The sequence below is a fragment of the Jaculus jaculus genome, chromosome 13 (assembly GCF_020740685.1).
Source record: "Jaculus jaculus isolate mJacJac1 chromosome 13, mJacJac1.mat.Y.cur, whole genome shotgun sequence".
Taxonomy (NCBI): Eukaryota; Metazoa; Chordata; class Mammalia; order Rodentia; family Dipodidae; genus Jaculus; species Jaculus jaculus.
Window position 1 is genome coordinate 27,372,672 of NC_059114.1, and position 24,666 is coordinate 27,397,337.

Here is a 24,666-nt window from a genome sequence, read left to right on the forward strand (position 1 = left end):
CTCAGTGGTAAAGTGCTTGCTGTACAAGCATGAGGACCTGAGTTCAAATTTCAGGCACTCAAATAAAAGCCAGCCATGGAGCCAGGCATGGTGGTGCACACCAGCACTTGGGAGGCAGAGGTAAGAGGATCACTGAGTTCGAGGCCAGCCTGGGCTAGAGTGAGACCCAGCCATAGTGGCACACTTCTGTATCTAACACTGGGGGATCCCTAGGGCTTGCTGTCTAGCTAGTCTGGCTGAAATTGGGGAGTCAAATAATAAAGTGAACAACTAAGAAAGACAGTCCAACAATGACCGTTGAAAGTTCATATGTGTTTGAATGGGTACATGTGCACATGTGTACACATGCCTGTCAAGGCCAAAACCCAGCATGGCCAAATAGTTTCTATTCAGACACCTCTCGCAGATCATTTTGTTCCTGGCCTCAAGAACCCTCCTTGTGTGTTAGGCATGATGGTACACACCTGCAATCTCAACACTGGAGAGGTGAAGACTAGAGGATCTTCAATTTGAGGGCAGCCTGGGCTGTACATGGAAATCCTTTCAAAAAGAAAAGCCAGGTGTGGTGGCATACACCTTTAATCCCAGCACTTGGGAGGCAGAGGTAGGAAGATTTCTATGAGTTTGAGGCCACTCTGAGACTACATACTGAATTCCTGGTCAACCTGGACTACTAAGAGACTCTGCCTCAAAAAACTAAAAGAAAAAAAAAAGAAAAGAAAAAAGAGGATAGGGAAATAAACGACCATAGGAAGAGGAAAGTTACAGGAGAAGAAAAGAAGTGGATCTCATGGTATAGACCTGTAATTTTGGGGAGGCTGAGGTAAGAAGATTGAAAGTTTAAGGCCTGTTTTACTACAAAGTGAGTTCAAGACCAGACTGGGAAATTTAGTGAGACAAAGTCTCAAGATAAAAAAGTAAAGAGCCTGGGCCAGAGTGAGACCCTACCTTGAAAAACAAAAAGAAAGGACTGGGGATATAGCTCAGTGGTAGAGTACATGCCCAGACCATGTGTAAAGCCTTAGGTTCAATCCCTCTCCAGTGTGAGGAGGTGGAGGTAGGAAGTCTCCTTGTATAAGACCTAAACTTCTCTGTCTCACAGCACTCAGTACTTGACTTTATACTGACCTGAATAATTCTCTAATTGTTTCACATATAAGAAGTTTGCTTTTCAAATGAGACTGATTATTTCAAGGAACGAGGACCTTATATCACCAGACACAATTTCGTAAAAGGTAGGTAAAATTCTTGGAATTTCCTCTAAGATATTTAGTAAGACTATCTTCAGGAGGAGATTTAACATTTAGTGACACTCAATAAATATCTGTTAAAATAATCAGGTCTCGGGGCGGGGAAGACTGCTCAGTGGTAAGGCACTTGCTTGCAGCAAAGCCTGACAACCCTAGTTTGATTCCCCAGTAACCACATAAAGCTAGATAAACAAAGTGGTGTGTACATCTGGAGTTCATTTACAGTGGCTATAAGCCCTGGCACACCCAATTTCTGTGTCTGTCTGAGTCTCTCTCTCTGCTTGCAAATAAATTTAATTAATTTAAAAAAATATCAGGTCTCTAAAGGATTTCAAATTTTCTAGAAATAGCCCTATCAAAGCACAACCTTTCCACATAACATGAAGAATTGTTTTTTTGTTTTTGTTTCTTTGTTTTTTTGAGGTAGGGTCTCACTGTAGCCTGTAGTTGTTGTTTTGGTTTTTGCTTTTCTGACCTGGAACTCACTATGTAGTCTTAGGGTGGCCTCAAAATCATGACAATCCTCCTACATCTGCCTCCAGAGAGCTGGAATTAAAGGCATGTGCATCACACCCAGCTTGAAGAGTTCTTTTTTTTTTTATTTTATTTTATTTTGAGATTTCTTGCTCTCTAGACCAGGCTGACCTGGAATTCACTACATAGTTTGGGAGTGGCTTCAAACTCACAGTGATCCACCTAACCTCTACCACCGAGTGCTGGGATTAATGTTGTGCACCACCACACCTGGCTAAGAATTCAATTTTTTTTTTTGGCCAGGCATGGTGGCCCATACCTTTAATCCCAAGCACTCATGAGGCAGAGGTAGGAGGACTGCTGTGAGGTTGAGGCCAGTCTAGGACTACATAGTGGGTTCCAGGTCAGAAAAGCAAAAACCAAAAACAACAACAAAAAAAGTTCTTGTTGATAGGGAATTTCTTCCTAAGAAATCATTTAAAAGGAAAAGGGCACACTAGCACCTCAGAACCGTCAAGGATCACCTTTTCTCCTCTTCTAGTTGGTTGAGAAGTTCCACCTTCTCCCTGTCAGCAGCTTCCACCATTGTTCGAAGCTGGTCCATTTTCGCCTCCAGTTCCAGGACATGCTAGAGAAACAAGGATGTCAGTGAGTGGTGGTTTCTGACCCCCAAATAGGTCCAGAGTATCTCCAAACAGCTACTGATAAGTGTGACCTAGTTGGGTGGGCATCACAATAAATCTTGTCATATTCAAATACCTCCTATCTTATGAAGTTATTCTTAGGAGCATTCCTACAAACTAGGAGATGAAAAAACCAGACTACAAAGAACTCAGGGCAACATTAAAACAACTCTCTTCTTTTCCAAAACTGAAACACATGTCAATAATAAGCTACAAACAGGAGCTGTGATCACTGCTAAGGTCCTAGTAAATGAGTAGCTAACACAAACAGGCTCAAAGACCTGGACATAAAGATCAAAGCACTGAAGTATAATCAAGAAGAACAAAATTTCATCTTTGTGATGATGTAAGTTGGTACACAGGTCATAGCTTTTCCAAGGAGCCCAGCAAAGAAATTAATATTCATTTCCTGTCCTCAAGTCTACTTCCCTGACTCCAAACACGAGGCACACCTTTCAACCTCACCACTCAATTTAGAAACCACCATGATCTCCACAAGATCAGCACCAGACTTCACCTGGTCATGCCCATCTCGGGCCAGGGCTAGCTCCTGCTCTATCTCCCCCACGTGGCTGGTGGCCTTGGCCACCTCGGCCCGCTCCAGGTCCCGCTCAGCCAGCAGCTGTTCAATGTGCTGCTGCTTCTCCTTCAGTGCCTCCTGGAGGGCAGTGGTGCCCGAGATCTTGCGGGCGTAACGGGAGGAGGTTTCAGTCAACTGCAAAGGAAATTCAGAGAAGTGAAGGGCAATGGTGCTATCAAGGAGGCAAGGAGGGAGCGATGCATGCATGGCGGCATCTCATCAGCAAAGCAAGAGTGTGGCTCCCGCTTGCAAGTTGGCAAAGTTCTCACCAAGAAAACAAGACATTATATGCCTTTGTCTGTAAGCCTCATAAAGGACACATCAATGAACAAGCTCACACTAAAATTCAGATGTTCAGAAGGTGAATGTGTGGCCCAAACATAGTTACTCCAAGATCCACTGAATCTAAATTTCATGGAATCTATAAAATTTCACTTACAAAGTTCGCCAGGCTAACTGGCCTAAGAGCTTCTGGGAGATGATCTCTGCCTCCCATCTCTCTGCCAGTGCACTGGGATTACAGAAGCCCATCACAGCTTCAATCTTTTCTATGGGGTATGTGGCTCTGAACTCAGGAAGTCAGGCTTGCACAGCAAGCATTTTAACCATGGAGCATGTCTCCAGCTCCTGTAATTATCTTCTTGTGATGACATTTTGGCCAATCTTTTGATCTTCAGACTTGAGGCTGAGAGTTTTTAAAGCTTAAGTTCCCAAATACCATCATATAATGAGGAGTCACACTTTCCTGTAACTGATTTGAAATACTTGGGTTTTACTTGTCTTTTGTTGTTGTTTTTTTCAAGGTAGGGTTTCACTGTAGTCCAGTCTGACCTGGAATTCACAATGTAGTCTCAGGGTGGCATCGAACTCACAGCAATCCTCCTACCTCTGCCTGGGATTAAAGACATATGCTACCATGCCCATCTTTTTTTTTTTTTTTCTTTCAAAAGGAAAGGCATGGGAGAGAGACCTCACTCTGGAATTTGGCTTCCAAGACCTAAAATCCCAATTACAAGAGTCACAAAAATGAAGAGGTGGGCTGGAGAGATGGCTTAGCAGTTAGGCACTTGTCTACAAAGCCAAAGGGCCCAGGTTATTCCCCAGATCATAAGCCAGATGTACAAGGTGGCACATGAGTCTGAAGTTTGTTTTCAGCAAGCAGATGCCCTGGCATGCCCATTCTCACTATCTGCCTATTTCTCTCAAGTAAATAAAAATTTTTAAAAAATTAAATGAAAAGGGGCTGGAGAGATGGCTTAGTGGTTGAGGCAATTACCTGAGAAGTCTAAGGACTCATGTTCAAATCTCCAGGTTCCATGTAAGCCAGACACACAAAGTGACACAAAGGCGCAAGGTTGCACATGTGTACAAGAGACACACATGTCTGGAATTCCAATGCAGTGGCTAAAGGCTCTGGCATGTCAATTCTCTCCCTCACTTTTGCATAAAAATGTCCGCCTGGACCAGAGAGTGACCCTACCTTGAAAAACCAAAAAAAAAAAAAAAAAAAAATCTAAAAATAGGGCTGGAGAGATGGTTTAGTAGTTAAGGCATTTGCCTGCAAAGACAAAGGATCGCGGTTCTCCAGGGCCCACATAAGCCAGATGTACAAGGGGGCACATAAATCTGGAGTTTGTTTGCAGTGGCTAGGGGCCCCGACATGCCCTTTCCCCCTCTCTCTCTCAAACAAATAAATAAAATATTTTTAAAAGTCTAAAATAAATAACTAAAAATGAAGAGGCAGTGGCCTATGTGTGGTTGGTATACTTTGTATACACACACACACACACTAAAGGAAGGGAAAGGAAATGAGGAAAGAAATAAAAGGAAGAAAAATTTGTAGAGAGAGATAGAAAGGAGAGAAAGGAGTTGGAGAGATGGCTTAATGGCTAAGGCATTTGTCTGCAAAACCAAAGGATCCAGGTTTGATTCCCCAGGACCCACGTAAGCCAGATACACATGGAGGCACACACGTCTGGAGTTTGTCAGCAGTGGCTGGTAGCCCTGGCGCACCCATTCTCTCTCTCTCCCCCTTTCTTTGTCAAATAAATTAATTAAAATAAAATAAAGGAGAGAGGGAAAACAGGTGTCAGGGACAGGGGCTAGGGGGCCCTGAGAAAGATTGTGTTCAGTTCTGTCATTTGTTAATCTCTGTTGTTGTACATTCCTAATTCTGTCATTTATTTATTTATTCCTTCATCTTGAAGCTATCATGTGAAAAATCCAGATTAAATAACCCACTGTTAACTGCCAACCAGGTAACTGGGAAAAGTGAATCATATTCCTCTCCACAGGCCTCTGCAGGCTTTGCATGTTTGGAAAAGGCCTCTTCTTAGGCAAGCATTTGTCCAAGGCCTTGACTTAGCAATTGTTGGTTCCAGATCACCTTAGACTTTGCTTTGTTATCTGCAAACAAGGCTGCTTTTGTTGCTCTTGTACTCTTTATCAGCCCATCAAGCTGTCACCACAGAATATAGACTGAGTGAGGATCTTTCCTCAGTCAGTAATTCAGCAATTTGATAATGATGAGAGCAAAGGAATCCAATCCAATCCAAATTCCTTGTGCTGTTTCATTTTGTAAAAAATTTTTTAAAAAATATTTAGCCAGGTGTGGTGGTGCATCCCTTTAATCCCAGCACTCGAGACGCAAAGATAGGAGTTGACATAAGTTTGAGGCCACCCTGAGACTACATAGTGAATTCCAGGTCAGCCTGGGCTAGAGTGAGACCCTACCTCGAAAAAACAAAACAAAAAAAATTTATTTATTTATTTATTTATTTGAGAGAGAGACAGAAAGATGAAGAATGGGCACTCCAGGACCTACAGCCACTGCAAATGAACTCCAAGAGCATGTACCTCCTTGTGCATTTGGCTTACATAGGTCCTAGGGAATCAAACTGAGGTCCTTTAGGTTTGTAGGCAAGTGCCTTAACCATTAAGCCATCTCTCGAGTCCTGTGAAATTTCCTGAATCATTTAAACATACTGGGACACATTCTTTTTCTCTCTTTTTATGGTTTGACTAACTTTGCACCTTCACTGCTTGGTTAAATTATACTTTTTCTTACCAGCATATCTTCTTGAGAACATTAGATGTGAAGTTTCCAAACCACGTGCAGAGATGCCCCAGGGGCCCCTGGAAACTCACATGGGTACTGCATGATGTTCAACATGTCAAAAGAAACACAGAAACTGGGTGTGGTGGCACAGGTAGGAGGATCACCATGAGTTTGAGGCCACCCTGAGACTAGATAGTGAATTCTAGGTCAGCCTGGGCTAGAGTGAGACCCTACCTTGAAAAACAAAAAACAAACACAAGAGATACTTGTTGCCCCCATGCAAATGACTAAGTCAAGGCAATTCCATTTCAGTGTTGGACTCCATCCAACAGCATCATGTCTGTACAAGACAAAAATCAAGTCCTGTGCAACACTAATGGATCACAGGAAATGAAGGTGGGTGTGGAAAATAGGATTCCAAGGTTTGACAAGACATGCAGTGTCCAAGAGGAGGATGTTTCCTAAGTCATTACGGTTACTGAAGAATTAAAAAATTTAATTTGTCATCAATTTATGTTTTCCTAAGACAGAAATACACATGTAATCAATAAAATGAAATCACATTTTCAATTATTTTATATCCTTGTTGATGAAGTTAAGAGGAAATAGGGCCCCAAAAGTAAAAGTGAGAGACATCCTTGAGCCTTTGTGGGGGGACCTGGCTCTTATTGACCTCTTTTCTCCCGAAGGAGTCCTCATAGCCTCCACTTTTTCCACTTTGCTAGAGGCCAGAATCATTACTGGGAGGGGGGTCTGGTTTTTCCTTATTCTTTCTTTCCTAAAAGAGAAAATTACCCCTTCCAAGAAGTGCCTGGATACATGGTGTTAGGACTGGACCAGCTCAGCTCTAGCCAATAAACACCTGTTAAAGAGCCCAAGCATAGATACCAGGCAACTTTCCCAGCTCCTGGGATTCCCCTCTTGCCTTACAGCAGGAGCTCTGCCTTCTTTTCTTCTCTTAAGCTCCATAATAAAATCTTTCCAAAGTTGATCCTCCGAGGTCTATGAATTTCTTAAGACAAGAACCTGGAGGTCACTGACAGTATAAGTTTTGTGTGTTCATGAACATCCGACACCCTAACTCCTGACTTACCACCCAACCAAGAACCAAAAAAGGCTCTTTCCCTTTCAAAGATGCCCTAAATCCCTGTGTCATTGTTATACCCTTCCATAGCCATTTCTGGCTTAGAAACTATACCCACCAGACACAGCATACAGAAACAGTCTCACAAAGCAAGGAAACTCATTTATCTTGTCACTTTTCTTCTCTCAATAAGGTAAGCTAAAAGAAATTGGTACTTGTCTGCTAAATATAAGAGACTGAAAAAAAAAAGAAAAAGCTGGGCATGGAGGTTCATGCCTTTAATCCCAGCACTCAGGAGGCAGAGGTAGGAGGATCATGGAGAGTTCAAGGCCAACCTGAGACTACAGAGTGAATTCCAGGTCAGCCTGAGCTAGAGTGAGACCTACCTTAAAAAAAAAAACAAAAAAGTAATAATAATAATATAAGAAAATAAGAAAAAAACCAGACTGGTAGAAGCAAGGGGAACTGAATATTTCACAATGATATGGATATAATTTATAAGATCATAAGTACTCAAGAAAAAATTCTTCATCCAGGGCAGACACTTCCATGGGATTGTTCCTAGAGTAGCAGAGTATATGCTCACAGTGAAATTTGCTGAGGTTCTAGAATCAGGCTTTGTTCAAACAAAAGTGGGCGCGCCAGGGCTTCCAGCCGCTACAGACGAATTCCAGATGCGTTCGCCTCCTTGTGCATTTGGCTAACGTGGGTCCTGGGGAATCGAGCCTAGAACCGGGGTCCTTAGGCTTCACAGGCAAGCGTTTAACCACTAAGCCATCTCTCCAGCCCCAGATGTAGTCTTTAATTCAGATGCAAACTGAAACTGTCTGAGAAGCATTTATGTTACCTAAACATAAGAATAAACTCTAAGGAATTCATAGTACAATTCTTTACTGTTGTGTGTGTTTGTTGTGTGTGCATGTGTGTATGCATTTTCACATGTATGCGGACACATGTCAATTAGAGGTTGATGTTAGGTGTCTTCCTCAATCGCTGACCTTAGTTACTGAGGCAGGATCTCTTAATTGAATCCAGGACTCACCAATTCAGCAAGTCTAGCTGGCCAGTTTGTCCCAGGGTTCCCATCTGTGTCTCTTGAGCGTGTCTCTGCCCTGCCAGGAAGCACTGAGCACAGGAAGACAGGGCACCATGCTTACTGTTGGCTGCCATAGCCACCACCAGCATCTACTTGAGCTGGGAATCCAGACCTCAGTCCTCACTCTTGTACAGCAAGTGATCACGTGTTTTATCCACTAAGTTCATGTTACAATTCTTGGCTGAGGGATGTAATTCAGTTGGTCAAATGCTTCCCTAGCATGCACAGAGCCCAAGGTCCCAGCATGAAATAGAGTGGGTAGGACTGCACAGCACTCAAAAGGTAGAGGCAGGTGAACCAAAGTTCAAGGTCATCCTCAGTTACATAGGGAGTTGAAGGCCAGCATGGTATATGTAAGATCCTGTCTTAAAAAAAAAAGAAAGAAAGAAGAAGGAAAAAAAAAAAAAGAAGAAGAAGAAACTCTAGCTGGCTGACAGAGACAGACAAACTCGACTTTAAGACTTCACCATCTCTCCATCATCTCTTTTCATGAAAAGGTAAAATGAGATCAAGGGCTAGAACCCCTGTTTCTGGTATCCACTCCGTAGCTTTTGAACTCTTGCCTGATGTTTGTCATCATTATAAAGCAGAGATCCTGAATTCCAATGCGAATAGAATCTTTTTTTTTTTTTTTTTGAGGTAGAGTCTCACTCTATCCCAGGTTGACCTGGAACTGACTCTGTAGTTCCAAGTTGGCCTTGAACTCACAACAATTCTCCTACCTCTACCTCCCAAATGCTGGGATTAAAGGCATTTACTACCACACCAGCTTTTATGGAATCTTGTTCTCTTATTTCTGATACAAACAGTATCCAGCATCTGCTCATTTCTAATTTTACTTCTAATAAAATTTAGAACATGGAATAATGTCAAAATAAACTTAATAAGATACCATGTTAGGACTGGAGTGATGGTTTGGTGGTTGGGGTGCTTGCCTGCAAAGCCAAAACCCAGGTTCAATTCCCCAGGACCCACGTAGGCCAGATGCACAAGGTGGTGCATGCATCTGGAGTTCATTTGCAGTGGCTGGAGGCCTTGGTGTGCCTATTCTCTCTCTCTCTCTGCCTATTTCTCTCTCTTTCAAGTGAATAAAGAAAAATAAAATATTTTTTAAAACACATTACAAACAGAACAGGTGCCGTTTTAACTCTCTTGATTCTATTTTCAAATTCTCTAAGCAGGGAAAGAAGGACAAAGAAAAGGACTAGGAGATAAAAAGGAAACAAAACATAACAGGGGACATCTTAGCAACATTTTCCAAGTTTGAGATGAACCCTTCTGCATTCTCTGGACCATATCCAACTGTAGGTTTAAACTGTATTAATATAATATTAAATTCCTATGAATATACTTTCTAAATATACCGGTTTTTGAAATTAAAGAGAAAAGGACCTATGTACTTTAAGAATAGGATCCTTCTAAGATTCCTGCTATTTCTTAGCCCAAATAATTTCAGAGAAAAGAAAAAGCAAGAGTCACTACAGATTCCCTAGGAGCTGGCAGATTTTTAAGCCTTTAAGGATCTGAAAAGTACTACCAATAATCCTTCTTGTTTCAAAAATCATGTCCTTGCTGGAGTTACATTTTTCAGCTCATTTGAAGGCCCTTCACAGCAAGCTACAGCCAACACTCAGAACAAGGACCAGCAAAGCAGGGCACTGCAGGCACGGAGGGTGCCTAGGAATCGGAGGACCAGGAGCGTGCAGAGGACAGAATAGGAAGGAAGAGAGGCTTACCAGTCCTGTCCTGCTGGGCTTGCTGCTCACAGAGGAGGCGACCGAGCTCATGGAGCTGAGGGAGGAGGCAGATGGACTACGTTTCAGGCTGGCATGCGTGGTGGCCATCACACGCCTCACGGCGGCTGCCTTGGCTTTGGCTGGTGTAGTGGAAGGGAAGCCAATCTTGGTCACTTTGTGGACAGGAGCAAATAAACCATATTTGGGTTGACACTGAAAATACCTTTAGAGAGAACAGTAAGAATAGTAACAAACACAACTTAATTACAAAAAGTAACAATAGCTAAAGGTTCTCCCAACTCATTATCTGTGACCAGTTTGCTAGTTTGGAATTCTACCCCAAGCTACAGTTATACTCAGCAAATAGCATTTATACAAATGTGTGTGTACTGGTCAATACCCACAAGGACATTTTAGGAAGCAAGCTAATAGCAACACGAAGCACAGAGAGACTGCTCATTTACTGCTGAGGTTCTACACAAAGGTCATATGTATTTCTACAGTATGATAAATATACAGATGGAGTTCAGCAGCATAGTAAACCCACTTAATAAAACCATGTCCGGCCAGGTGTGGTAGGATACACCTTTAATCTCAGGAGCCAGAGGTGGAAGAATCACTGTGTGTTCAAGGCCAGACTGAGACTACACAGTGAATTCCAAGTTAGCCTGGGCTATAGAGAGACTGCTTCAAAAACAAAAAAACAAACAAACAAAATACATGTCCAGCTACAGAGATGGCTCAGTGGTTAAAGCCACTTCCTCGCCAAGCCAGACAGAGTGTGTTCTATTCCTCTAGTACCCACATGGAGCCAGATGCACAAAGTGGCACACGCATCTGAAGTTCTTTTGCAGTGGCAAGAGGCCCTGACATACCCATTACCCCCCCGCCTCAGCATGCAAAAATGATACAAACCACTGACTGGCAGATCCATTATAATAAACTAGAAATGTCAGTTATTAAACAGACATTAGAGATCATGGCTCTCTAGAATTATGATTTTTTTTTTCATTTTTCAAGGTAGGGTCTCACTCTAGCTCAGGCTGACCTAGAATTCACTACGCAGTCTCAGGATGGCCTTGAACTCATGGCAATCCTCCTTCCTCTGCATCCCAAGTTCTGGAATTAAAGGAATGTGTTACCACGCCTGTCTTAGAATTATGATGTTTTGATAATTAATAAGAAAAGATATGGGTTGGAGAGATGGCTTAGCAGTTAAGTGCTTGCCTATGAAGCCTAAGGACTCCAGTTCAAGGCTTGACTCCCCAGGACCCACGTTAGCCAGATGCACAAGGGGGCACACGCGTCTGGAGTTCGTTTGCTGGAGGTCCTGGCGCGCCCATTCTGTATCTATCTCTATCTGCCTCTTTGTCTGTCTGTCACTCTCAAATAAACAAATAAATAAATGAATTAAAAAAAAAAAAGAAAAGAAAGAATACCTTTAGAAAAAAATTAAAAGCCTAAAAAAAAAGGGGGGGGGGTCTAGGGAAGATGATTCAATGGGTAAAGTACTTACCATGCAAACTTGAGTACCTAAGTTCAAGTCCCAGATCACATTTAAAAAAGGTTTAGGGGGCTGAGGAGATGGCTCAGCAGTTAAGGCACTTGCTTGGAAAGCCTAAGGATCCAGGTTTGATTACCCAGTACCCACATAATGCCAGATGTACAAAGTGGTACATTCATCTGGAGTTAGTTTTCAGTGGCTAAAGGCCCTGGAGCACCCATTCTCTATCTGTCTGTCTCTCTTTCAAGTAAATAAAAAAAATTTTTTTAAGTTTAGGGCTGAAGAGAAGGCTCAGTGGCTAAGGTGCTTCCCTTCAGAGACTAAGGACCCAAATTCAATTCCCAAGTATCCATGTAGAGCTAGGGGCACAACGTGGTGCATGCACCTGGAGTTCCTTTTCACTAGCTAACGGCCCTGGTGTGCCCATTCTGTCTGTCTCTCTTCTTTGCTTGCAAGTAAATAACAAATAATTTTTTTAAAGGACTGGAAGAGATGGCTTAGTGGTTAAGGCACTCATCTGTGAGGTCTAAGGACCCAAGTTCAATTCCCCAGTACCCATATACGCCAGATGCACAAGGTGGCACATGTGTCTGAAGTTCATTTGCACTGCCTACAGGACCTGGTGTGCCCATTCCCTCTTTCTCCCCACCCCTCACTCTTTCTCAAATAAATAAATAAGTTAAAATAATTTAAATCCAGGTGTGGTGGTACATGCCTTTAATCTCAGCACTTGTGAGGCAAAGGTAGGAGGATTGCCATGAGTTCAAGGCCATCCTGAGACTACACAGTGAATTCTAGGTTAGCCTGGACTAGAGCGAGACCCAACCTTGAAAAAACAAAATAAATAAATAAGTTTAAAAGCTTTAAAAACAGGGCTGGAGAGCTAGTTTAGCAGTTAAAATGGGGCTTTCCTGCAAAGCCTAAGAACCCACATTCAACTCTCCAGATTCCACATAAGCTAGACACACAAAGGTGAGGCAAGTGCAAGGCTGTACATGCCCACTAGGTGGCTCAAGCGTCTGGAGTTTGATTGCAGTGCCTGAGGCCCTGATATGCCCATTCTCTCTCTAAAATAAAAAAGCTTTTTTTTTAAAAAAAAAATTGGGGCTGGAGAGATGGCTTAGCGGTTAAGGTACTTTCCTGCAAAGCCAAAGGACCCAGGTTTAATTCCCCAGGACCCACATAAACCAGATGCACAAGGTGGTGCACATGTGGAGTTTGTTTGCAGAGGCAGAAGGCCCTGGCATGTTCATATTCTCCTTCTCCCTAACAAATAAAAATTTTAAAATAAAATTAAAAAAAAATATTTATTTGAGAGAGAAAGAATGGGTGCTCCAAGGCCTTCAACCACTACAAATGAATTCTAGATGCATGCACCACCTTGTGTATCTGGCTTACATGGGTTCTGGGGAATTGAACCTGAGCCTTTGGCTTTGCTGGCAAGTACCTTAACCACTAAGCAATCTCTCCAGCCCTAAAATAAGCTATAAAAATAAGCCAGGTGTGGTGGCACATGCCTTTAATCCCAACACTTGGAAGGCAGAGGTAGGAGGATCGCTGTGAGTTGGAGGCCACCCTGAGACCACATAGTGAATTCCAGGTTAGCCTGGACTACAGTGAGACCCTACCTCAAAAAAATCAAAATAATAATAATAATAATAATGATAAAGAAAAGATAGTTTTGCAAGCCTTGAATTTCATCCCCCAGTATGGGCAGGGGAGTGTGAGTATAAGAGAACAGGATGGCTTCATTATCAATGCTGTACTTTGCATGAGAGTATTTCTATGAATCATTATTATTATATTTGGTAGCCTTTTGTCTATATGATTTATTATAGATGTTGTATAGGTAAAATGCTAACTACAATACATCGATAATCAAGAGATACATTAATATATATTATACACTAATAACAATGCATCATCTCCCATACCTGTTACCACGGTCACTGGACCATTTGAAGCTATATATGGTGGTATATCGTTGTAAACGTAGCAATAGGGAGGTGGAAACAGGAAAATCAGGAGTTCAAGGTCAGTCTTGGTTACATACTGAGTTCTAGGCCAATCTGGGCTGAGAACCTGTCTCAAAAAAAATTTTTTTTCCTCCTTAGAAAACTCATTTCAAAGCTGAGAATGGTGGCACATACCTTTTTTTTTTATTTTCTCAGTATTTATTTATTTAAGAGAGACAGACAGACAGACAGACAGACAGAGAGAATGGGCACGCCAAGGCCTCCAACTGCTGCAAATGAACTCCAGATGCACGTGCCACCTTGTATATCTGGCTTACGTGGGTCCTGGAGAACCAAACTTGGGTCCTCTGGCTTTGCAGGCAAGCGCCTTAACCTCCAACCCATCCTCCCAGCCCTGGCCACACCTTTAACCCCAGCACTTGGGAGGCAGAAGTAGGAGGATTGCTATGAGTTTGAGGCCAGCCTGGGTAGAGCAAGACTCTACCTGGGAAAATGAAAAAAAAAAAAACAAAAAAAAAAACTTTCTATTTTATTACACATACTTGGTGACAGCTCATACATGTCATACATTTCCAAACCAACCTTGTTCCAGCAACAGCACCATCATTTTTCCCGAGAGGCTCATCTAACTCCACACCACACCATTCCCCCTTGGCAAAGTCAGTCTCTCCAAGAAACCGGACTACACCAGCCTTGGTGCCACCAACCTAGAAGAGAAGGCAAAAATGAAGAAATGAGCATAATGGACTAGTTTATCCCACCCCTTTGTGATATCACTGAGTGATCATATGATACATGCCATTATCCCATCAGTAGCTTCTTTGCTCTGTCTTCTCAGTTCTTCAAGAGTTCTTGTGAAAAGATGATGCACAAATCTGGAGTTCATTTGCAAGGGCTGGAAGCCCTGGCATGTCCTTTCTCTCTCTCTTTCTATGTGCCACCCTTTTACTCTCTCTGCCTCTGTCTCTTCCCCCCTCTCTCAAAATAAATAATATTTTTTTTAAAAAAAGAGTTCTTGTGAAGACAAATGCTGTGGTGGTTTGATTCAGGTATTCCCCATAAACTTGGGGTTCTGAATGCTAGGTCCCCAGCTGATGGAGATTTGGGAATTAATGCTTCTTGGAGGCAGTGTATTGCTGGGGGCGGGCTCATGGGTATTATGGCCAGTGTCCCTTTGCCAATGTTTGGCACACTCTCCTGTTCCTGTTGGCCACTTTATGTTGGCCACGGGGTGATGTCCACCTTCTGCTCATGCCATCGATTTCCCCTGCCATCGTGGAGCTTCCCCTCAAGTCTGTAAACCAAAGTAAACCTTTGTCCCACAAGCTGCTCTTGGTTGGGTGACTTCTGCCAACAATGAAAACCTGACTGTAACAGATGCTAATATTACCTGAATAATGTTCATTATGAATGATGAATAAATCTATGCAATATGTAGTCATTAAGACTATTCACCAAACTATTTTCTTCCTTAGAAAATTACCAGGTCAGCATGAGCTACAGCACAACCCTACTTCACAAAAACCAAAAAAAAAAAAAAAAAAATAGGGGCTGGAGAGATGGCTTAGTGGTTAAGGCACTTGCCTGCGAAGCCTAAGCATCCATGTTTGCCTCTCCAGATCCCACATAAGCCAGATGCACAAGTGACACAAGCGCACAGGTCACTCACGCGCACCAGGCGGTGCACACGACGAATCTGGTTACAGCGGCAGGAGGCCCTGGTGCACCAACCCCCCCCATGCACACTCGCTCACTCTCCTTCTTGCATAGAAAAGGCCAAAGCGGGGTATCCCAGCACTCAGGAGGCAGAGGTACGAGGATTGCCATGAGTTCAAGGCCAGTCTGAGACTACAAAGTGAATTCCAGGTCAGTCTGAGCTAAAGCAAGACCCTCCTACCTTAAAAAAAAATGAAAAAGAGAAAAGCCAGTCTCTTGGGCTTGCCTCAAAACATAAGTAAATAAATAAGTAAAAATAAAAACACACTATCGCTCACAAGCAATACCTGGTTGGAGATATTTGCTACAAAAGTGAAACAAAGTGAGCCGGGCACAGTGGTATACATCTTTAATTCCAGCACTCGTGAGGCAGAGGTAGGAGGATTGTTGTGAGTTCAAGGCTACCCTAAGACTACATAGTGAATTCCAGGTCAGCCTGGACTAGAGTGAAAACCTACCTTGAAAAAAAAAAAACCAAAAAACCCACGCTGGAGAGATTGTTTAGCGGTTAAGGAACTTACTTGCAAAATCTGACAGCCTGGGTTTGATCCTCCAGTTCCCACATAAAGCCAGATGCACAAAGTGACACAGGCATCTGGAGTTCATCTGCAGTACCGAGAGGCCCTGCACATCCATTCTCATTCTCTTTCTCTCTTTGGAAATAAATAAAAATTAAAAAAAAAAAGATTTTAAAGCTGGACATGGAGGCACATACCTCTAATTCCAGCACTCAGGAGACAGAAGTAGGAGGACCACTGTGAGTTCAAGGCCAGTCTGACACTACATAGGTCAGCCTGGGCTAGTGGGAGACTCTACCTCACAAAAGAAGATTTTAGATATGTGAACCCCTACAACAACAAAGAGAAGCAAAATTCATCTGTAATCCCTTTACTTAAACAATTGGTATTTATATTCTATTTCCTTTACATGAAAACAATGATGTATGCATATTAAAGATACAATCCATACATGTTTGATTTGAGCCCAATTGTATGGTATATGAAAATTTAAGTACTTAAGTTTCTGAGGTTGGAGAAATGACTAAGTGGTTAAAGGTACTTGTTTGCAAAGCCTGAAGGCCCAGGTTTAATTCCCTACTAGCGACATAAAACCAGAGTAGCACATATATCTGGCATGTTTGCAGTGATAAGAAAGCCTGGTGTGCCCATACTTACTCTCTCTCAAATAATTTAATAACTTTTCTGCCGGATGTGGTAGCGCACAACTTTTTTTTTTTTTTTGAGGTAGGGTCTCACTCTGGTCCAGGCTGACCTGGAATTCACTATGTGGTCTCAGGGTGGCCTTGAACTCTCAGTGATTCTCTTACCTCTGCCTCCCGAGTGCTGGGATTAAAGGCATGTGCCACCACGCCCGGCTTTTTTTTTTTTTAACCCTCAAAGATCATGACATCAAAATAAGAGCGCACACCTTTAATCCCAGCACTCAGGAGGTAGAGGTAGGAGGATCACTGTGAGTTCAAGGCCACCCTGATACTACAGAGTGAATTCCAGATTAGCCTGGGCTAAACTGAGACCCTACCTCGAAAAAACCAAAATAATAATAATAATAATGTTTTTTCTGATATTTACTACTGTGAGAGTCCCTGTTTCCTCATAGCTATTAAACTACCGCTTCTCCTATTTGCATGCAGGTTGTCAATAAACAGTTAAAAAGATTACTTCTAGCCAGATACAAGTGGTATACACCTTTAATCCCAGCACTTACAGTGGTATAGCAGTAGGAGGATTGTCATCAATTCAAGTTCAGCCTGAGACTACATAGTGAATTCCAGGTCAGCCTGGGCTAGAGCGAGACCCTACCTCAAAAAACCAAAATAAAATAAAATAAAAACTATTTCACACATTTCATTTTCATAAAGTGTTCAAAGCTATGGTATTTTTGAGGGAGGTGGGGCGGGGCTTGAGGTAGGGTCTCACACTAGCCCAGGTTGACCTTGAATTCACAGCTGTCCTCCAATATCTGCCTCGCCCAGCTTGATTCTTTTTAAAATATTTTTTAGGGCTGGAGAAATGACTTAGCAGTTAAGGAGCTTGCCTGCAAAGCCTCAGGACCCAGGTTCAATTCCCTAGTGCCCACGTAAAGTCAGAGGCACAAAGTGGCACATGTTTCTGGAATTCCTTTGCAGCAGCTAGAGGCTCTGGTGTACCCATTATCTCCCCTCCCCCATCTCTGCCTGCAAATAAATAAAAAGTCAAATATATTTTTATTCTTCTGCAAACAGAAAGAAGGAGAGAGGGAGGTGAATGGGAGTGCCAAAACCTTTTGCTCCTGACAACGAATTCCAGAGACATGCCCCCACTGTGTGCATCTGCTTTTTATGTGGGTATTGGGAAATTAAACCCATACTGTCAGATTTTGCAAGCAGGAGCCTTTAACAGATGAGCCATCTCCCCAGACTTTTTTTTTTTTTAATACTTAGAGAGCCTTTGTTGGTTTAAGAGAAGAAAAGATGAGATAGCATAAAGAGTTCCTGCCCATGAGAAGGCAGGATGGGATAAAGCACCCCCCCTTTTTGGATTTTTTTGTTTGTTTTTTGTTTTTTTGAAGAGGGTCTCATTCTAGCTCAGGCTGTTCTGGAATTCACTATGTAGTCTCAGGGTGGTCTTGAACTCATGGTGAACCTCCTACCTCTGCCTCCCAAGTGCTGGGATTAAAGGCGTGTGCTACCATGCCTGGATTTTTTGAATAAGATTTCACTCTAGCCACTGACCTGGTATTCACTTTGTAGCCCAGGCTGGACTCAAATCCATGGCTATCCTACTAAGTGCTAGGATTAAAGGTGTGCATACTACACCGGCCAAAGCTATACTTTTTTTTTTTTTTTTTTTTTTTTTTGGTTTTTTGAGGCAGGGTCTCGCTCTAACCCAGGCTGACCTGGAATTCATTATGTAGTCTCAGGGTGGCCATGAACTCATGGCAATCCTCCTACCTCTGCCTCCCAAGTGCTGGGATTAAAGGCATGTACCACCACACCTGGCCCATCTGCATTATTCATTACATTTTCCCTCATACCTAAATGTATGACATGTGTTTGAGTGTTGGTACAGGTCCTCAAGTCACGAATTTGTGACACTGCTACAGCATTACAATTACTACTACCTGACAATCTGCATTCCTTCTGCCAGAACTCATCTTACCTCTTCAGAACATCCTTTCATTTCTCTCAAAATATTTTTTGCCAGCTGTGGTGGCACAAGCCTTTAATCCCCACACTAGGGAGGCAGAGGTAGGAGGATAACTGTGAGTTCTCAGCCTAAGTGAGACCCTGCCTCAAAAAAATAACCTAGGGACTCATGCATGCTAAGAAAACACTCTATCATTGAGCTACAGTCTAAGCTCTCACTTTGTAATCTAGGGAGGCCCTGAACCTTCAATCTTCCTGCCTCAGCCTCCATAGTAGTTGAGATTACACTACTAGGCCTGGTCTAAGCTTCTTTTCTTTCTTTCTTCTTCATTTTAAAAGTATTATTTGCCGGGCGTGGTGGCGCACACCTTTAATCCCAGCACTCGGGAGGCAGAGGTAGGAGGATTGCCATGAGTTCAAGGCCACCCTGAGATGACAGAGTTAATTCCAGATCAGCCTGGACCAGAGTGAGACCCTACATCGAAAAACAAAAACAAACAAACAAAAAAAAAGTATTATTTATTTTTATTTATTTATTTGGTTTTCTGAGGTAGGGTCTCACTCTAGCCCAGGCTGACCTGGAATTCACTATGTAGTCTCAGGGTGGCCTTGAACTCATGGCCATCCTCCTACCTCTCTGCCTCCCAAGTGCTGGGATTAAAGGCATGAGCCACTACACCCAGCTTAAAGTATTATTTTATTTTATTTCTAAGGAGAAAGAGAGAGAATGGATACACCAGGGCTGTCAAATGAACTTCCGATACCTGTGCCACTTTGTGAATCCAACTTTACATGGGCACTGGGGAATTGAACCCAGGTTGTTAGGTTTTACAGGAAAGTGCTTTAACTGCTTTGTCATCTTTCTAGACAAATTTTTAAAAAAAATCTGTCTGTGTAAAATATGTATATGTGTTCATGATTGTTAGTGTGGGCACACACATGACATAACACATGTGTAGAGGTCAGAGGAAATCCTCAAATGTCATCCTTACCTTCCATCTTATTTATAGCATGGTACATTGTTTTGTTTTTACCACTTCATATGCCAGGCTAGCTGGCCAGCAAGCATCCAGGAATTCTCCTGTCTCCATCTCCCATCTTGTCATAATGGAGATAGGAGAAAGCTAGCTTCTTCTAGGCAGTTTACTTAGAACAGGAGACCAAAGAGAGAAACCAGAAGACGTCACCCTGCCTACCTGGCAGCACTGGAACTCCTGTCTGATGCAGTTTCATCCATAACGGCTGCAGCACCCCCTGCTGCTTCCAGTCTGGCACACTACCTAGCTGGGCTAGTCTTTGGGCCAGCTCCCTGAATCTACGAACCAATCAGGTCTTCCCTAACATACCTGAGTCTGACTACAAAATCCATTTTAAATGCTGTTTTTATTTATTTAGTTATTTATTTTTCAGAGAGAGAGAGAAAGAGGCAGAGAGAGAATGGGTGCCCCAGGGCCTCCAAACTGCTACAAACAAACTCCAGACATATGTGCCACCTTGTGCATCTGGCTTATGTAGGTCCTGGGGAATCAAACCTGGGTCCTTTGGGCTTGTAGGCAAGTGCCTTATCTGCTAAGCCATCCCTCCAGTCCCCCAAATCCATTTTAATTAGCAATAAAGGACTTATCACCTGCTAGCCTCCCTTTCTTCCCTATGATCTCGTCTGTCTGAACATGCATATAAACTGGCTTCTCTCTGTCACTGAGACTGCTTGGCTGAGCAGTTTCCTGCTTATCTTCCATCTGAGTCGTGCTTTGGGGTAATTTCCCTTTTTGATTACACGTATGACTTTTCTTCTGTCTGAGTCTACCACATGAATATTCCCTCTAAACTCTGGAATACTACATGTGTAATTCCTCTAAACTTGGGGTCTACTGTGTGTAATAACTCTCTTGACTTTTGTTACTACCCATTTCTCTGACATCAGTCAGCACTTTTCTCTGTTAATCTCCCTAGATTACAGAGTGAGAGCTTGGAATATAGCTCAATGATAGAATGTTTTCTTAGCATTACTCATTTCTCTGACATCAGTCAGCTCTAGCACTTTCTCTTTGTTTTTGTTTTTGTTGTTGTTGTTGTTTTAAATTTGCAAGCAGAAAGAGACAGACAAGAGAAAATGGATGTGTCAAGGCCTCCGGTAACTGCAAACAAACTCCAAACACATGTGCCACTTTGTATATCTGGCTTTACATGAGTAATGGGGAATCAAACCTTGGTCCTAAGGCTTTGTAAGCAAATGCCTTAACCAGGCTTGACTTTCATGGGGTGTCAGCTTCATAGAAAAAAAATTGTGGGGTTGGGAAGATGGTTCAATGGTTAAAGGCACTTGCTTGCAAAGTGTGCTGGCCCTGGTTCAGTTCACCAGTATCCATGTAAAGCTAGATGTACCAAGTGACCCAAGCATCTGATATTCATTTGCAGTGGCAGGAAGCTCTGGCAACACCTAGACACACACACATGCAAATTAAATAAAAATAAAAATAAATTTTAGTTAGTTATTATTTTGGGTTGGGTCCCCCCCCCCCCCCAGGGTAGGGTCTTCCTCTAGCCTAGACTGATGCGTAATTAACTATGCAGTCTCAGGGTGGCCTCAAACTCACAGTGATCCTCCTACCTCTGCTGCCCAAGTGCTGGGAATAAAGACGTACACCACCACACCCAGCTGGGTTTTCTTTGTTTGCTTGTTTGTTTTGCTTTGTTTTTTGGTTTTTCGAGGTAGGGTCTCACTCTAGCCCAGGCTGACCTGGAATTAACTGGTAACCAGGGTGGCCTTGAACTCATGGTGATCTTCCTACATCTGCCTCCCAAATGCTGAGATTAAAGGTGTCTGCCACTATGGCCAGCTTGTTTTTGTTGTTGTTCATTTGTTTATTTGTTTTATGAGAGTAAGTGAGAGAGAGAGAGAGGAAGAAAGAGAGAACTGGCACACCAAGGCCTCCAGCCACTGCATTCGAACTCCAGACGCAAGTGTTGTCTTGTGTGCATATGAGACCTTGCATTACCTTGTGTGTCTGACTTAGTGGGATCTGGAGAGTTGAACATGGGTCCTTAGGCCACTAAGCCATCTCTCCAGCCTGTTTTGTTTTTAATTAATTTATTTATCTTATTTATTTATTTGAGAGAGAGAGAGAGGAAGAGGCAGATAGAGAGAATGGGTGCACCAGGGCCTTCAGCCACTATAAATGGAACTCCAGATGCAGGTGCCACCTTGTGCATCTGCTTTCGTGGGTCCTGGGGAATCAAACCTGAGTCCTTTGGCTTTGCAAACAAATGTCTTAACTGCTAAGCCATCCCTCCAACCCCCCTGTTTTGTGTTATGAATCAGAGTCTTCTTCTAGACCAGGTTGACCTGGAACTCATGGCAATCCTCCTGTCTCAGCCTACCAAATGCTGGCATTATTATTCTTTTGCTGCTGAAATCTGCAGCAACTCTCACTGCAAAGAAATTAGGCTGGCCTAGAATTCCCTATGTAGCCAAGAAGGACCTTGAACTTCTGATCCTCCTGCCTCTGCCTCCAAAGTACTGGTGTTACCAATATGAGCCATCAAAACTAGTTTATGCTATGCTGGGCTTCTTGCATGCTAGGCAAACAGTCTACTGAGTTACAACTCTACCCCAGGCTAACTAAAATCTGTCCTGTTAAACAATTTCAATATTCAGCTAGGTTTTTTTTTTTTTTTTTTTTTTGGTTTTTTGAGGTAGGGTCTCACTCTAGCCCAGGCTGACCTGGAATTCACTATGTAGTCTCAGGGTGGCCTCGAACTCACAGCGATCCTCCTACCTCTGCCTCCCAAGTGCTGGGATTAAAGGCGAGCGCCACCACGCCCGGCTCAGGTTTTTTTTTTTAATAACAAATATCTGAAGTCTTCTCAACAGGAAAAAACAGAACCTTCTGCCAAAAACTATTACACAGTGAATTCCAGGTCAGCCTGGGCTAGAGTGACACCCTACCTCAAAAAAACAAAAAGAAAAGGGCTGGAGAGACAACTTAGTGGTTAAGGCACTTGCCTGCAAAGCCAAATGACCCAGGTTCGATTCCCTAGTGCCCACGTAAGCCACAAAGTGTCGCATGTGTGTGGAGTTTGTTTGCAGTGGCTGAGGCCCTAGCATGCCCATGCTCTCTGCCTCTTTTCTTTCTTTCTTTCTTTCTTTCTTTCTTTCTTTCTTTTTTCTTTCTCTCTCTCTCTCTCTCTCTCCCTCCCTCCCTCCCTCCCTCCCTCCCTCCCTCCCTCCCTTCTTTCTTTCTCTCTCTCTCTCTCTCTCTTTCTTTCTCTGAAATAAATAAAATAAAATGTTTTAAAAAAAAACTTCTATATCTGCGGGGCAAGGTGGTACATGCCTTCAATACCAGAACTTAGGAGGCAGAGGTAGGATTGCTAGCTTGAGGCCACCCTGAGACTACATAGTGAATTCAAGGCCAGCCTGAGTAAGACCCTATCTCAGAGGAAAAAAAAAAAAACAACAAACCTACTATATCAGCAATCAAATAAATGGGGTAATCCTAGCATTCAGGAGGGTAAGGCAGAAAGATAAGAGATTTTGCAGACAAGCATGGGCTACATAACATGATCCTGCCTCTAAACCAGGCACAGTAGCACATGTCTTCAAAGGATCAGGAGTTCAAGGTTATCTGCTAGGTAGTGTATGTGAGGTCAGCCTGACTTACTACATAAGACTCAAAAATAAATAAATAAATAAATAAATAATAAAACAGTCCTCACTCTCTATCTCATAAATAAATGAATAAAAATAAAATAAAATATTTTTTAAAAAGCAGCTGGGCATGGTGGCACATGCCTTTAATCCCAGGATGCAGAGATAGGAAGATCAATGTGATTTCAAGACCACTCTGAGACTATATAGTGAATTCCAAGTGAGCCTGGGCTAGAGCAAAACCACACCTTGAAAAACCACCAAATTAAAAAAAAGAAAAAAGCAGATGCTGTGGCTGGAAGGATGAGTTCGTGGTTAAGGCACTTGCCTGTAAAGCCCAAGAACTTAGGCGCAATTCCCCATTTTCCACACAGAGCCAGACACTCAAAGGGTACATGTGTGTGGAGTTCATTTGCAGCAGCAAGAGGCCTTGGCATGCTCATACTCTCTTTTTGCAAATAAATAAGTAGAAAAATAAATATTGACAACAAGAAAAACTTGCTACCAATTCTTAGTGAAAGAGCCCTAGGAGCAATTTATAAAAACTGAAAGTGTAGTGGGGCATGGTGGTGCATACCTTCAATCCCAGCACTTGGGAGGCAGAGAGGCAGGAGGGCTGCCAAGAGTTCGAGGCCACCCTGAGACTACATAGTGAATTCCAGGTCAGCCTGGGCTAGAGTGAGACCCTAAATCAAAAAAAAAAAAAAAAAAAAAAAAACCTAAATAAATAAATAAAAATAAAGCCAAGCCGGGCATGGTGGCGCACGCCTTTAATCCTAGCACTCAGGAGGTAGAGGTAGGAGGATCGCCATGAGTTCGAGGCCACCCTGAGACTCCGTAGTGAATTCCAGGCCAGCCTGGGCTACAGTGAAACCCTACCTTGAAAAATCAAATAAATAAGTAAATAAATAAATAAAGCCAGATTGTTTTAAATGCACCCATAGGATACTTTTTGTTTTGTTTTTCGAGGTGGGTCTCACTCTAGCCCAGGGTGATCTGAAGTTTACTCTGTATTCTAAGGAAGGAGAGATAGAATGTGCATTCTAGAGCCTTCTGCCACTACAAACTCCAGATGCATGCACCACTTTGTGCATCTGGCTTTTTGTATACTGGAAAATCAATTCCAGGCCATCAGGCTTTACATGCAAGCACATTTATAACTGACTGTTGAGCTGTCTCTCAGTCCCCTTCTTTTTGTTTTGAGAAAGAGTTTTACCCTGTAGTGCAGATTAGCCTATGTGGACCAGGTTATCCTGGAACTTGTTGGAATCCTCCTGCCTCTTGAGTGAGGAGAATACAGGCATGTGCTACTATGCCTGACTTCTAAGTCTAAGTTATTTAATTAATTTTGTTTTTCTTCTTTTATCCTTTTTTTTTTTTTCTTTTTTGTTTCTCAAGGTAGGGTCTCACTCTGGCCCAGGCTGACCTGGAATTAACTATGTAGTCTCAGGGTGGCCTCAAACTCATGGTGATCCTCCTATCTCTGTCTCCCAAGTACTGGGATTAAGGCATGTATTACCATGTCCAACTCTCTTTTAAATATTTTATTTTTATTTATTTGCAGAGAGAGATAGAAGAGAGAAAGAGAATGGGCATACCAGGGCTTCCAGCCACTGCAAACGAATTCCGGACATGTGTGCTACCTTGTGCATCTGGCTTTCGTGGGTCCTGGAGAATCAAACCAAGGTTCTTTGGCTTTGCAGACAAGTGCCT

General features: G+C 42.7%; 1 protein-coding gene across 16 annotated transcripts in view; it reads right to left on the reverse strand.

Moving 5' to 3' along the window:
* Clip1 (CAP-Gly domain containing linker protein 1) overlaps positions 1-24,666 on the reverse strand; it is a 149,965-nt gene that overhangs the window by 74,816 nt on the left and 50,483 nt on the right. For all 16 annotated transcript variants that reach the window (XM_045132049.1, XM_045132044.1, XM_045132042.1 and 13 more), the window contains exons 4-7: positions 14,024-14,148; positions 9,962-10,184; positions 2,925-3,122; positions 2,249-2,352 (exon numbers count right to left, since the gene is read on the reverse strand). In XM_045132049.1, coding sequence (XP_044987984.1) covers positions 2,249-2,352; positions 2,925-3,122; positions 9,962-10,184; positions 14,024-14,148 — 650 coding nt within the window. The remainder of the gene's footprint in view (positions 1-2,248; positions 2,353-2,924; positions 3,123-9,961; positions 10,185-14,023; positions 14,149-24,666) is intronic.